This window comes from Salvelinus fontinalis, chromosome 38 (genome assembly GCF_029448725.1).
Source record: "Salvelinus fontinalis isolate EN_2023a chromosome 38, ASM2944872v1, whole genome shotgun sequence".
NCBI classification, from domain to species: domain Eukaryota; kingdom Metazoa; phylum Chordata; class Actinopteri; order Salmoniformes; family Salmonidae; genus Salvelinus; species Salvelinus fontinalis.
The window spans coordinates 22,275,452-22,290,513 of record NC_074702.1 but is presented as its reverse complement, the minus strand read 5'-3'; the positions used below and the strand labels follow the sequence as shown (position 1 = coordinate 22,290,513).

At 45.6% G+C, this 15,062-nt stretch overlaps 1 protein-coding gene and 1 long non-coding RNA gene across 3 annotated transcripts in view; one reads left to right on the top strand and one right to left on the bottom strand.

The window, feature by feature from the left end:
• LOC129837947 (tropomodulin-4-like) overlaps positions 1–11,025 on the top strand; it is an 11,389-nt gene extending 364 nt beyond the window's left edge. Inside the window, exons 1-10 of one of the 2 annotated variants that reach the window (XM_055904542.1) lie at positions 1–2,431; positions 4,203–4,362; positions 4,866–5,022; positions 5,608–5,730; positions 9,064–9,156; positions 9,267–9,397; positions 9,548–9,655; positions 9,770–9,913; positions 10,159–10,303; positions 10,606–11,025. The exon at positions 1–2,431 is cut by the window's left edge and continues 218 nt beyond it. In XM_055904542.1, coding sequence (XP_055760517.1) covers positions 4,255–4,362; positions 4,866–5,022; positions 5,608–5,730; positions 9,064–9,156; positions 9,267–9,397; positions 9,548–9,655; positions 9,770–9,913; positions 10,159–10,303; positions 10,606–10,628 — 1,032 coding nt within the window. In that variant the 5' untranslated portion in view covers positions 1–2,431; positions 4,203–4,254 and the 3' untranslated portion in view covers positions 10,629–11,025. The remainder of the gene's footprint in view (positions 2,432–4,202; positions 4,363–4,865; positions 5,023–5,607; positions 5,731–9,063; positions 9,157–9,266; positions 9,398–9,547; positions 9,656–9,769; positions 9,914–10,158; positions 10,304–10,605) is intronic. The other variant, XM_055904541.1, reaches the window with a different exon arrangement.
• Positions 11,026–11,521: 496 nt separating this feature from the next.
• LOC129837950 (uncharacterized) lies at positions 11,522–13,425 on the bottom strand. The gene is made up of 4 exons (XR_008756790.1): positions 13,363–13,425; positions 13,152–13,260; positions 12,914–13,049; positions 11,522–12,627 (listed from the first exon to the last, which is right to left on the bottom strand). It is a non-coding gene; the product is annotated as an uncharacterized LOC129837950 (long non-coding RNA).
• Between the last annotated feature and the right edge of the window lie 1,637 nt (positions 13,426–15,062).

Below are 15,062 nucleotides of genomic sequence, written 5' to 3'. Positions count from 1 at the left end.
GTTGGTATTGCTTGAATACTTAACTTTGACTGTAGAAGTTGGTGTGTTGGTCTTCTAATTGCCTTGGATTATTTTGGCCACGATTTTGACAGTTGACAGTTGGGCATTTCCAATGGGAGTCCAGTGCTTTGATGAAGGTTGACTGACCGAAAGCTCAGCCAGAATTAAACACATTTGCATCTGACTGGAAGTATGCAGAGACATTTTCCTGTTTCTCCTATGGGAGTCCAGTGAAACCCTAAGCTAAAGTATTGTCACTCAATTGAAGATCTTTTTCTGGTATGCTGGGGTTAAGTCATCTCATAGCTGTCCATCGCTCTACACTTTTGTGGTGTTGTCTCAGGGGATGGTAGATTTAAGGGGTCATCCCTCAACCCCACTCCCAGCTAACTTCACTGCAACACATGACGTTTGAATAGCTGTGTTGGCTGGATCAAGTCGTCTTTAGGGCCAGTTGCAGCTGATTTGTGCTAAAGTCTTTAAAACAGGCACAAAATGTGTGTCTTCACCGTGGACAACGATGTGGAGTTACGGCAGCTTAGAGACGCATGGAGCTGAATTACAATGTCCTTGTATTGCTGTAAAGATATATTCCCACCTATTAGATAGTTCTTACTATTTTCTGAACATTTGCTTGTACCTGAAAAGCAATTCTACTTGCATTCCGGCTATGAAAACTTCCATATTGATGTGTTGTCATCAAAACATTGTAGTTATGGTGAATGGCAAATACCATGGAAGCCAAGAACATATGTTCATACAATGTAGATGAGAACAGTTTCCTCAGCTAAATACAAATATGAGCATTAACATTTTTCAGGTACATTTGCCTTTTTTTCCTCCCACAATTCAGTGGAACAACAACCCTTCCATGTTGGACAGTAGACGATATTCTCAGACAAGTTGCTTTAAGTCCTCCAAGTGGAACTACAGTGTGGGGTGAATGCTGCAACCAAAGCTGGGAAAGATTTACACCGTTGGAAGTAGCTGACCTGTGAAGCTAAAATTAAGCTGCGGTTTATTTGTAATTTTACACAATAATGTGAAATATTTTGACCTGTCAACCAGAGTGACTCAGTGCTTTGACACTTTGGGCAATCTCTCTAATGATCTTTCCAGTATCACCCAAGTCATGTGGCTTGTCTGAACACTGTACGAACAGTCACTTTTGACTGTACAACAAGACAGTTGTTTTGTATGAGTTGTTGTAACTTTGTACCTCTCAGAGACTTGGACTTTGTAGGATATTGAACTTGGAGTGGACATCACCATACAGCTTATGGATGCTTAATTTTGTCCCAAGGCTCCACAAGCTTTTAGTGGACCTGCACAAAGTAGCTGAGATTACAAAGTGGGAGTGAGCGTTGTCAGAACCAGATGCCACCAGTGGAAAAAGCAGAGCCTCTCCAACACAACAGCATGTGACATCATGGCCACCATGCCATGCAGTTGATGGGAAATTAACATAAAGCCATGATGAATATAAGGGGATGCACCAGTTTGGTGGTCCCCACTCCTCTCAACAGATGTGCTCCGAGTGGCTATCTGTGCAGCCAGGTGTCAATTTTCTGAAGTTTTGATTGGCTGAACCAGAGGTCCCCCGGAGCGGCACAGGTAGCTGGGATTTTGCTCCTCAGATGGTTAGCGACCACAACTAAGATAAAGCTGCTTGAAGTGGTATGTTGTTAAGTAATGTGTAGCGATTAAATAACTACCTTTACCAAGAGAATCTCTTAGCCAGGCATAACCCAGGTGCAGGGAATGGTTGAGATTCCAGATTGAAAGAACTGTCCAGCTGGCTTTGACAGGTGACACTGTTCCCCTCAGATACTAGGTTGGTTGGTTCCCATAGGAACCCAATGAGAATACTATGGTCAGGTGTGTGCGCACTACTTTCCAGTCTGACGTCTCCCAGGAATATGAAACATGCTCATTAAATCCTGAAAGCTGTATGTTTAAAAGCGCATTAAAATCACATAATGAATCAAAACATGGCATTCTGCCTCTTGAACACTTATCAAGCACATTTGTCAGAAGGCTTGTTAAGGTTTCTGATAGAACACTTGTTGTGCTGAAACGGTATAGTCTCATTCATACACAGTAAAACCTCTGCACTTGGTAGTGTTGTATACTGAGGCAAGGACGTTGTAAAACTCTATTTATTCAAACAAACCTCATGGGCTCAAGGGCTTTGGTGCAGTTGAATCAGGAGATTCATGTTTGGATGTTGCCCCATTGTGTTACACCTGAATGTAGCTCAATGAAGTTATACGTTTGTCCTCATCTGTCCATACAAATGAGAAAAGGAGAAAGCCGTGCTGCTTTTGCATCCAGTCAAGTCCAAGTTGTTCCTGCAATGTGCAAGAGAACAAACAAAATGCCGATGCTTCTCGGCACTACGCCTTCATCAGGGAAACACGTGAACTAAAAGGTACATACAGTTGTTTGCTCCATAATTACTTCCATCTTTTTACACACTCAGCTGTTTGATCCAGTGTTTGTGTCATTGGCTTAACACATTAGAGCTGCAATGTGCTGACGAGGTGTCCCCTCCACTGAACGCAAACATACATGGACACATGCCGTCGTCACACACAAAAACACTTCACACACAATATTTCTGTGGTAATGGTATGTTTTACTGTAATTCTATGATAACTCACTAATTACGACATGGCAACACACACACAAACGTGCACACACACGTGCACACACACACGCACACACACACACACACACACACACACACACACACACACACACACACACACACACACACACACACACACACACACACACACAAAGGGTATTGTCATCCCCAGAGCATTTTTTACAGGTAGACTAAGCATTCTGTGAATGCAGTCTATTCGTTAGTCACAAGGTGTGTAGGTATGTGTTTGCAATAAGTCACAAGATGTGTGTGTGGCCACTCTAATAACGTTTGACATTGTAACTTGATCTAGGGCTGCAAAGCACACCACTGTTACCTTTGCAGAAAGGAACAAGGTTAGACACCACAACAATCAGCTGCTAATGGACTTGTTCAACACTCAGGACATTGATTTCCTATTGATGGATGAATTAGGTTTTCTGTTATTGACTTGGGGTGTTAAATTGCCAATCACTGACTTGAGCTTGTCAGTAACCCTTGAATAGCTCTCATAGAACTGTTTCGGTTTCAATGGTAGATTTACGGTTCCTCACATAAAGGTCCCATTTTGTGTTTTATTTACCATGTAAGTGGTCAGGGTCAACATTTCCTAAAAAGACTAATATGAAATGGAATGTGGATTTAAAATTGAAAATGTAAATAGCTTTGACCCTACACTTGATAGGTGCGTTACTCATACCTATGAGTCACCTGTTTTGCCAGAGGTATATACAGTATGATATTGTTGTTGTATTATCTCCACTGAGTGCCAAGGCTTTGTGTTTGTTTCATGGTTGAGCTCATCTCTCGTTTGAAACTGACCTCCGGTCTGTGTTGTGTCTCTATCTGGGCTTGTCCACCGGTGAGTGTAGAGGGAATACGGGTGGGGCCGCTAGCGGGTGTCAGCCAGTGATAAATAAGGGAACACACCCCTCTGCTCCGCTGTCCTCGCCTCTGTAACTCTAAACCTCTAGCTCACCACATTGGAACTAAGAATAGCAAAGAAGCTGCACTCTCTCTCCCTCTCCTTCACGTTTTCTTTCCTTCCCCCTCGCTCTCGCTCTCGCTCTCTCCCTCTCCCTCTCCCTCTCCCTCTCCCTCTCCATAGCTTCAGTTCTATAGGAGTGTGTTCATTTCAGTTCAGTTTCCGGAGGGAAAAGGAGTGCTCAGTTCAAGTGTTTGTGCATTGTAGCAGTGCTTATTTGTGCATTCCTGTGTACTGCAGGGTTCTCCAGTGAAATGTGTGTTGATCACTGGAAATACAGTTATTATTACCATCATACCCTCATACAGGCAACACTGTGGACTGGCAACAATAATACTCAATGGAGATCATAAGTTGCTCACGAGACACAGTTAATAGAAGTAGCTGGTGTGCTTAAGTCCTAGCTACCCAGGTTCTGTCACACTGGCTAGTCCTAACAGGACACCAACACATAGTATCCTCCACTGTTATTATCAGAGGTCATATCTGTCAAGAGCTGTCCAATCTGTATCCCTGTCTCACAAGTGCACCCTCTCCTTTCTCTTGCCTCACCCTGCTCTACCCCAGGGGTGTGTGGTGTGTTTGTGACCCTAGCTAGGAGCCCAGCCAGCCTGCAGACATGTCGAAAAGCGACCCCCGGGACATCGACGAGGATGCCATCCTCAAAGGGATGAGTCCTGAGGAGATAGAGGCGCTGGAGTGTGAGCTGCTGGAGATGGACCCCGAGGTACTGAGGGCCCCAGAGGGCCCCTGGTGACAAAAAAAGAGAGAATTAATTGTAGAAAAGATACTTCCAGCACACAATATATGGGCATGGGGGAAGCCTTTAGGACTCAAAGACTGAGGAATGCACAAGGCTCATAGTATAATAATAATAATATACCATTTAGCAGACGCTTTCCATCCAAACGCAACTTAGTCATCCATGCATACATTTTACATGTGGGTGGCCCTGGAACCAAACCCACAATCCTGGCGTGCCTTGCACAACAGATTGACTGATACACACAGAACACAATCCCCATGTTATCTTGTTCTCTGACATTGTAAGACCTACTTAGGAATGTCCTGGAGATTACGTAGCTTTATACTGTAGTCATAAATCGTATAAATCCATTTTCCAACATCTAAAACAACAGTCTCACACAACCAGTTACTAGAACCCCAGAGGATTCAGAACTCTTTGTACAATGTCCACATGCCCTCTGACCCCTACTGTTTCTGTCCCAGAATGCCATCCTGCCAGCCGGGTACCGCCAGCGTGACCAGACCAAGAAGACCCCAACGGGGGCGTTTGACCGTGACGCCCTGCTGGATCACTTAGAGAAAACAGCTCTGGAGCACGAGGACAGAGACGACCTGGTGCCTTTTACTGGCGAGAAGAAAGGTACAGTACCCTACTGAACAGCACTATTGACTCCACTACTCCACACTACACCGGGGGGGGGGGGGGGGGGCTCTTACATGAGTGGCTTTTGGGTCCCGACCCACAGTTTCAGAACCACTGCTTTAAACTGAAAAAGAATCCAACGTTTTGAACTTTATAAATAAGTAATGGTAAGTGATGACTTAAAAGTGTAATTTTAGCTTTTTGTGTAACATTGATATGGAAATGAGATGCATACAATTATACAATAGAACATTTATTGGAGTTTATTCACAAAGCCCATATAAACCAGGGTTTTCTTAGTGTTTTCAGAAACAATCCCAATTTTTCTTTTTACCAAAACACAGACAAATCCACTGTAAGGGGCATATTACGATCATGGCATGTTTATAGTCTCAAAGAATGTTATATGATACAAGATACTTACTGAGAGAACAAAGATTTTCCCCTCGACTGTACCAAACAAACACGTGTGCTATACAGTCTGCTCATGACCCCTTGGATACTAGTTGCCCTGACAGTCCTTCTGTATGTGTGTCTTTCTCTCTACTTCTCTCCTTCTTCTCTCTCTCTGTCCCTCTCCAGGGAGAGCGTTTGTTCCTAAGGAGGGCCATGGAAAGATCCCCGACCATGAGCAGATCACCCTGGAGCCTGAGCTGGAGGAGGCTCTGAAGAATGCCACAGACGCTGAGATGTGTGACATCGCAGGTGAGAATCTATAATTTTTTAAAACATTATTTGTCATTTAGCAGATGCTATTATCCAGAGCGACTTACAGGAGCATTTAGGGTTAAGTGCCTTTCTCAAAGGCACATCATCAGATTTTTCACCTAGTCAGCTCAGGGATTCCAACCAGCTACCTTTCTGTTACCTGGCCCAACCGCTAGGCTACCTGCCGACCTATCCCTCTGTGTCCTTACATTGTTTCAATGTGATGTTGCCCAATACTCCCAGACGGTAGATAGAACATTGTGGCCCCGCCCACCTTAGGGGAAAAAAGCTCATGGTTACCCCATTGGCTCACAGCCAGCCCTGTGTATTGGGACAGTGACCCTGGCCTATTTGATTATTTTGTCATAGACCCATATTATTCCATTGCTCATTGATCCATAGTATTATTGATCCACGGATCACCACCTCAAGCTGAACCTCGGCAAGACGGAGCTGCTCTTCCTCCCGGGGAAGGACTGCCCGTTCCATGATCTCGCCATCACGGTTGACAACTCCATTGTGTCTTCCTCCCAGAGCGCTAAGAACCTTGGCGTGATCCTGGACAACACCCTGTCGTTCTCAACTAACATCAAGGCGGTGGCCCGTTCCTGTAGGTTCATGCTCTACAACATCCGCAGAGTACGACCCTGCCTCACACAGGAAGCGGCGCAGGTCCTAATTCAGGCACTTGTCATCTCCCGTCTGGATTACTGCAACTCGCTGTTGGCTGGGCTCCCTGCCTGTGCCATTAAACCCCTACAACTCATCCAGAACGCCGCAGCCCGTCTGGTGTTCAACCTTCCCAAGTTCTCTCACGTCACCCCGCTCCTCCGCTCTCTCCACTGGCTTCCAGTTGAAGCTCGCATCCGCTACAAGACCATGGTGCTTGCCTACGGAGCTGTGAGGGGAACGGCACCTCAGTACCTTCAGGCTCTGATCAGGCCCTACACCCAAACAAGGGCACTGCGTTCATCCACCTCTGGCCTGCTCGCCTCCCTACCACTGAGGAAGTATAGTTCCCGCTCAGCCCAGTCAAAACTGTTCGCTGCTCTGGCACCCCAATGGTGGAACAAACTCCCTCACGACGCCAGGACAGCGGAGTCAATCACCACCTTCCGGAGACACCTGAAACCCCACCTCTTCAAGGAATACCTAGGATAGGATAAAGCAATCCTTCTGCCCCCCCCCCCCCCCCCCTTAAAAGATTTAGATGCACTATTGTAAAGTGGCTGTTCCACTGGATGTCATAAGGTGAATGCACCAATTTGTAAGTCGCTCTGGATAAGAGCGTCTGCTTGTTCCAGTGCTTCACAGACCCACTCCCACACATAGAGACATGCAGAGACATGGGATGTGGGACATGGCATGGGGGGGCTCCAATTCCATGCGCTCAGCAGAAACACGAAAATAAGCTGGCCAAGAGCCACCAAAAGAAGGGAGGAATGGAAAGAGGGATGGGGAGGGAGTCAAAGACTTGTCTGTTGGGTAAAGCTACTATATCAATTTATACCAAACAAGAGGCAACCTTGTTTTAATGGTAATTCATTGAATCAACAAGTTTTCATTGTTTTATGTTTACCCCAATGGAGATGAGAAATGAGTTCAGTTCAGCTTGAACATGTGTTCCACTGATATGTTGGTCTCATGCGGTCAACTACAGTACCAACCCGATTTGTTGGTTGTTTTTACACTCACTGTGCTTACTTCATAACAATGCCTAACAAGGACTTTTTACTGCATCTGTGCTCTCAGACATTGTTTTCAAAACAACAAAATGATTTATGGTTCAATTTGATATAGGCGATTTTCACCCAAAAAAACACACAGTACAGTTTTTGTTTCCAAATGATATCTAATTCGATGAGAATTCACGTCTCATCCTCTTTTAAGCTACACAACCATATGAGACCATAACACCCTTATGCATATATCATTCAGAGTATGGCCCAGAACAAACACTGTTTATCACAATAGTTAAATCCCCCATCCGTATCCACCCACTGTGCAGGGGAGCCAGGCCTGCCTCAGTCCGTGGGGCAGGCCTCCTAACTGTTTTTCCTTTAATGGCAGAGCCACCGCCACAGAGCATAGGCGTCTGGAAAGTGACAGTGGGGGAGTTTGGGGAGTGGAACTGTATGTCCACATAGATTAGCCTGTCATTAACCCCCTCATTGAGAACACAGTTTTGACCCTGGAGGGAGTCCAGATGAGGATTAAACTTTCGTTAGCCTCTGTCACTCTTTTGTTTGAGGCTGGATCTGAGTCCACAATAGCATAGCTGCCTGGCCGGCTCCACCAGCAGCAAGGGAGGGAGACCTCAGTCAGTAGAGATTTAATTGATGCGTTTTACTCTTAATAATACTGATGGTATTTTGGGAATTGTTGTTATTATTGAGAGGCTGGGTTGTACTGTAAAGCTACTGTAGAGTCAAGCCGGGTGACATTGGCGCATTTTGCACCAGACCAGCTGTCTCTGGATCCCTCTCTTCTCACAAGGCCTTCCCTCCCATAATTCCCAGCCTGCCCCAGGTCGGAGCCTGGGGCCGGTGGGGGGTTTGCTGTCACAGCAGTTGGTGTGTGACACAGTTTGGTGGCGAGGGGCCGCCTGTAATGAGACTGGGAGAGGCATTCAAAGTGCTGCCCTCTGCTGGAGATTTGAGCAAAGCAACAGCAGCACCAGTCTATATTTTTAGGAGCCCATTGTTCTACGTCCTATGTCCCATCTTGTAAAATTAGCAGTGCTAAGCTAACTCACCAATGAGGGGCCGAATAACCATTCATTACGTGTTGGCCCATTTTCAGTTAGAATAACATTGGGCTTGGTGTGTCTGCATGGCTCACATTAATGTTTGGTGTCATAACGTCCTTATGGCCTGGAGGCACTGAGATTAGAGACAGGGACTGCAGCTCTCTCTGTAAGAACTGGGGAAAGGCTACAATGTCCTTATCTGGTCAAGCAGACACACAGAGTAGGCACGTGCATAACATGGTAAATACTGTACCTAGTATTCTCATGATACAATGTACTGCACAGTGTTGGGTGTATACTGTAAACGTACATTTCAGTTGTTGAAATAGATACACCTCTCTACATGAAGATATGTAGAGTATAATTGAGATTGGGAGACCTGCCTGTCAAAACAATGCCCTCATAAATAATTGCAGTCACATACACTCTCAGTTTAGATATAATGAAGGCCTTGTGATTACTTACTGGGACAATAACATGCTAAAGGTCTCAGCTGACAGCGACCATTGTTGAACTGAGGAAATATTACTGGATGGTGAATAAGAGTTACAGATATATAAATCAGTCCCATTTCTTTGCAGCTATTCTGGGAATGTACACACTGATGAGCAACAAGCAGTACTACGACGCCTTGGGCACCACTGGTACCATCGCCAACACAGAGGGCATCAACAGTACGTATGAAGAGGTTGACCAGCAGAGCAGAACATACCTACTATGGTATTCAGTATATTACATGTTTAGGAAATTCTTACACTAACCTGTGATACTCCTGTGCTTTTAGGTGTAGTAAAACCAGATGCATTCAAGATCTTCCCAGACGAGCCCCCCAACCCCACAAACGTGGAGGAGACCCTTCAGCTGATCCAGAAAAACGACAGCAGCCTGTTTGATGTCAACCTCAACAACATCAAGGTGAAGCCAGTGGGCTTTAGATCCTATGGTCTGAACGTACAGTGACCAATTCTACAATGGAGGATGAGATCCCTTGATGGTAGCGTGTAGCCTCGTGTGTTATGGCATACTGAATCAGCATAAAGTGAATGATGTCTGTCTGTCCTGTAGGACATTCCCATCCCAACACTGAAAGAGATCTTTGAGGCGATGAAGGGCAACACTCACGTGGAGTTTCTGAGCATTGCCGCTACCCGTAGCAACGACCCCGTGGCCTATGTGAGTACATCCTTCTCCCGCAGACTAGCCACAAATAATCCTAATTTTCACATCCTTATTGTAATTTTCACCTGTGTGACTCTAGTAACATAAGTGTGTTTGTGTGTGAATCAGGCTGTTGCTGAGATGCTCCAGGAGAACACCACTCTGCAGAGTCTTAACATCGAGTCCAACTTCATCACCTGCGAGGGCATGAATGCCATCGTCAAGGCCATGGCCAACAACACCACACTGACCGAGATCAAGATTGACAACCAGGTCAGACACCCATACAGAAAGTATGCTGTAGTATGAATACATACATTTGAATAGTGCTACATACTGTATGTATGCTGTATAAACAACTGAATATAAAACAAATTCCTTATGAGTTCCTCAAGAGACATGAAAAGACTTTGGAGAAAAAACAATGATAAACTTATAACAAGACAATGCTATGATTGTATTGTGTGGTTATGAGGTTATTGAAGTCCTTTTCATCCTTTAACCCACCCCACTCCTAGAGACAGAAACTGGGGGACTCCTGTGAGATGGAGATTGCCACCATGTTGGAGAACAACTCCAGCATCGTAAAGATCGGCTACCACTTCACCCAGCAGGGGCCTCGGGCTAGAGCAGCCATCGCCATCACCAGGAACAACGACATGAGTGAGTGTCTGGAGAATGCATGCATACGGTCAATTATTGTATTTCAGTTGTGCTTCATCTGACATGGTCAATGTTAAAGCTCTTGACATTCTTCCTGTTAGGGTTTTTGTGACGAGGCTGTCATAATACCCTCAGAAAGTGGCAATAATTCTGAGATAATGACAGATTACATTTCAGTTCATGTTTAGTTGTCCTAGGGTGTTCTGCATGTTCGACCTGTTACTGACGTATTTCAGCTTTCGGATGACCATTGATAATGTACTCTGGCTGACTCATATCGTTCCTTTTCTTTCTCTATCCAGTTCGCCAACAGAGAGTAAGATAAGACGAGAGTGGAGCAACAAGATTGTGCTCTCAAGCCGTGAGCCTATCAACTCAGCCCCTTGGACCTAACAACTCTAAAAACTGCCATTGACAGCTTTGCGCTAGCTTTGTCAATGGGGAGCAACAAACCTTTACAACCCCTCTGTGCCTCATCACAAGTCCGGTGTTAATGTCTATTTCTGTGTCCAAGCATTTCATTTACCACAGCTTTTTGTAGACCATCGAATTCATCATAAAATAATACATAGGTCACATCGTTGTAAAGTGTCCTTTATGCTTCTAGAGTACGCCATGATAATACTCAGAAAATGGAGGTGATAAAACTCCTACATGGTAGTGGTGCTATATCTAGGAAAAGAAAATCTGTAAATACTTTAAATAAACGTTTAAATAATTAATTGTTTTAATGGGCTGAATGTGATATTTTTGCCATTTCATCACATCATGTGACCATACATAACATTCAACATTCATAATGTTTATGGTTCAAAATTCAGAGCTGACACAAGGTACAAGAGTACACTGTGTGCTCCGAGATGAGAATTGTAACTGTTCAATACCTCATTGAGCCCGCCGGATCCCCCCAACCCCAACCTATTTTTACCCCCCTCTATTGGGTATGTAACCTAGTCCTCTGGGCTTGAGTTACCCTGCTCAGAATATACCAACTTTTAAAGGGTCTGAAGGGGAGGGGGCACCCATATGCACCCAAGGAGACTCATGAACCCTCACCAAACAGCTGCTAACCTCTGAGGATTTTCACAGCATTGGAGTGGCTCCAATTTCCAAGTACACATTCATTTTATACCTGTATTAAGCAATGCGTTTTGATTATCATGCTCAATTTAAGCAACCTTCAGAATTTCTTGTAAAGAAATGGCACAGGGACCAGGCTTGTAATGACTTAAGGTCAGTATTGTCATACCAGATGCCATTCCTGGGGTTATTTATTACCCTTTGATCATTCAGCCACAGTAAAATGCATGTGTATTTATAGTTATGTAGGGTACCATGCAAGGTATTTAGTGACTGACCTGGTATACAGTTCTAAGTTAAGTGGTGCTTTATTTTACTCCCTTGTATCTGGGTTATTAAAACAGACATGGTTAGCAGTGGAGGACAATTGTTTTGTTTAGTCATCTAAAAGTAAAATGATAGAATCAACATGACTTTTTGCATTGACAATTTAACTCCATAACATCATCAGTCTTGATGACACATAAGACAGTTGAGCTCCTGTGTCGATGCAGTCAACAAACATTCCAAACGTCTTGTGGCAGTCACACAATGAGCTCACAAATAATGATCAGGTACTCAGTTTGCCACATTTTAAAGTCATCATTTTAAACTAACGCACGTTAAGTCCGCACGCTTCCTTTCTCTAGGGAGGGGGGTTATCCAATATATAGAGTGGTCTAGGGGTGAGCCACAAATGAGAACCTTCTGAAGAATGTTAACCGGTGGTTAAACTACCAAGATTAGCAGTAATATTGTCCTATCTGCTGATGATTTATGGTAAGCTCACAGCTTAGCCTTAACAGGGGAAGTGATGGACCCAAATAAACTGGGCGAATGGAATAACACAAAGGGTGCTGAGAATCGTTCCCCTTTCCACCCCTCGCAGGGTGACAACAGTCAAAGCATTGTCTCAAGCACCAATGCGTCTACCCTGAGATAGGGTAAACAAAGGAAGCATGGAGACAGTTCAAGATGTTCTAGTGCTGCTCTTATAGTGTTGTCATTACCGCAACAGAGCGCCATTCATAATTGGTGAGTCAACAGATGTATGTCCAAATGGGACCTTTGTGTCAGCGGCAGGGTTTGAGGAAAGGGCTAGGGATTGTGGGAAGGTGGTGGTGTTGAGGTCTGGTCACTGCTGCTCAACTGGTCAGCCCTCTGTTGAGTCAGTGGGGGGAGAGGATGGGAGGGATGAGGGTTCCTCTTCATCTGAATCAAATTCCACATTCTCATCCTTTACCCCCTGGTCACTCCATCCAGCACTGAGGCAGAAAGTGAAAGAGCGAGGTGGTAGAAAAGTTAAGATGGCATACTGAACTCTAGGTGGTGAACTTACATAACTACAGCCTTCACATTTGAAAAACAACTAAATTGAATAACGATGCCACACTACCCTGCTAATGTTCACATGGGGAAAGGCAAGTTTAATAAACTATTCAAAACAACACTTAAAATATGCATGAAGCCAGTGAGAAATTGGAATCAACTGACAAATGCAGATTAGCGGTGACGCTGAATGAGAGTCAAGACTTTCTAGGTACACAGTACCTTTTCAATTTAAGGTAATGCTCCATCTCGCTCCTCCTTTGAGCTGTCAAAGGTTCTGACTCCTAGGTCGCCGTTGTCTGAGACTCCTTCTTACACACTTCCTTATTTCTCCCGATTAGACACGATCCCTGATTGACTAGTGAGGATGAATGGCAATGAACAAAAGGGTTAGCGGTGGAGACCAATCATTATAGATTTGTAATATGACAATGTTATTTGCAATAAATCTAGACTTTACCTGCTGTATTACTGTTGGAACTGGGTAATGACATGATGTCTTATCATTGTGTCCACTGACATTTGATGTGGTGATGATAGTCTTGTGCTGGAGGGGCTGATGTCACAGTCTGGAATGGAACACAGCCCGGAACTAGTACTTAGTACTGGAAATACATTTTTAAAAATATCAATGAAAATGTGATTGTAATAACGTGTAGGGTACTACTCACAATAACATATCACTTTCAGCATAGAGTACCAGGTCTTTTTCTGACAACTGTTGTATGGCACTATCACGATCGTGTGGTGGATTGACGGACCAAAACGCAGCAGTTGGAAAATAAGCCATCTTCTTTTATTTTAAAAGATGACGAAAAATAAACACGACACGAAACACTTTAACAAAACAACAAACGACCGTGAAGCTAAATAACGTTGTGCACTTACACACACAGGCTACAAACGTTCTGACATAGACAATTACTCACAACCAATGAGAGCCTATGGCTACCCTAAATAAGGCTCCCAATCAGAGACAACCGAAATCAGCTGTCTCTAATTGGGAACTCATTCAGGTAACCATAGACTCTCCTAGACCACTAAACATACATAGACAACACTAGACACATGTACTCCACACAAACCCATATACTATACAACAACCCCTTTACCATAAAAAACACCCAAAACCAACAAAACACAAACATTCCCCATGTCACACCCTGACCTAACTAAAATAATAAAGAAAACAAAGAATACTAAGGCCAGGGCGTGACATAACCCCCCCCTTAAGGTGCGAACTCCGGGCGCACCATTACACAGTCTAGGGGAGGGTCTGGGTGGGCTTCCATCCACGGTGGCGGCTCCGGCTCTGGTCGTGGTCCCCACGTCACCACAGTCCCTAACCACCTCCTTAGCTTCTTCAAAATGACCCCTCTCCACATTAACCCCATTGCATTAAGGGGCAGTTCCGGACTAAGGGACAGCTCCGGACTAAGGGCCAGTACCAGGGTAAGGGGCAGTACCAGGGTCAGGGGCAGTACCAGGGTCAGGGGCAGTACCAGGGTCAGGGGCAGTACCAGGGTAAGGGGCAGCACCAGGGTAAGGGGCAGCTCCGGACTGAGGAATGGCAGCTCCGGACTGAGGAATGGCAGCTCCGGACTGAGGGACTGCAGCTCCGGACTGAGGGACTGCAGCTCCGGACTGAGGGACTGCAGCTCCGGACTGAGGGACGGCCCATGGCTGGCTGACAGATCTGGCTGCTCATGGCTGGCTAACGGATCTGGCTGCTCATGGCTGGCTGACTGATCTGGCTGCTCATGGCTGGCTGACGGATCTGGCTGCTCATGGCTGGCTGACGGATCTGGCTGCTCATGGCTGGCTGACGGATCTGGCTGCTCATGGCTGGCTGACGGATCTGGCTGCTCATGGCTAGCTGACGGATCTGGCTGCTCATGGCTAGCTGACGGATCTGGCTGCTCATGGCTGGCTGACGGATCTGGCTGCTCATGGCTAGCTGACGGATCTGGCTGCTCATGGCTAGCTGACGGATCTGGCTGCTCATGGCTAGCTGACGGATCTGGCTGCTCATGGCTAGCTGACGGATCTGGCTGCTCATGGCTAGCTGACGGATCTGGCTGCTCATGGCTAGCTGACGGATCTGGCTGCTCATGGCTAGCTGACGGATCTGGCTGCTCATGGCTAGCTGACGGATCTGGCTGCTCATGGCTGGCTGACGGATCTGGCTGCTCATGGCTGGCTGACGGATCTGGCTGCTCATGGCTGGCTGACGGATCTGGCTGCTCATGGCTGGCTGACGGATCTGGCTGCTCATGGCTAGCTGACGGATCTGGCTGCTCATGGCTAGCTGACGGATCTGGCTGCTCATGGCTAGCTGACGGATCTGGCTGCTCATGGCTGGCTGACGGAT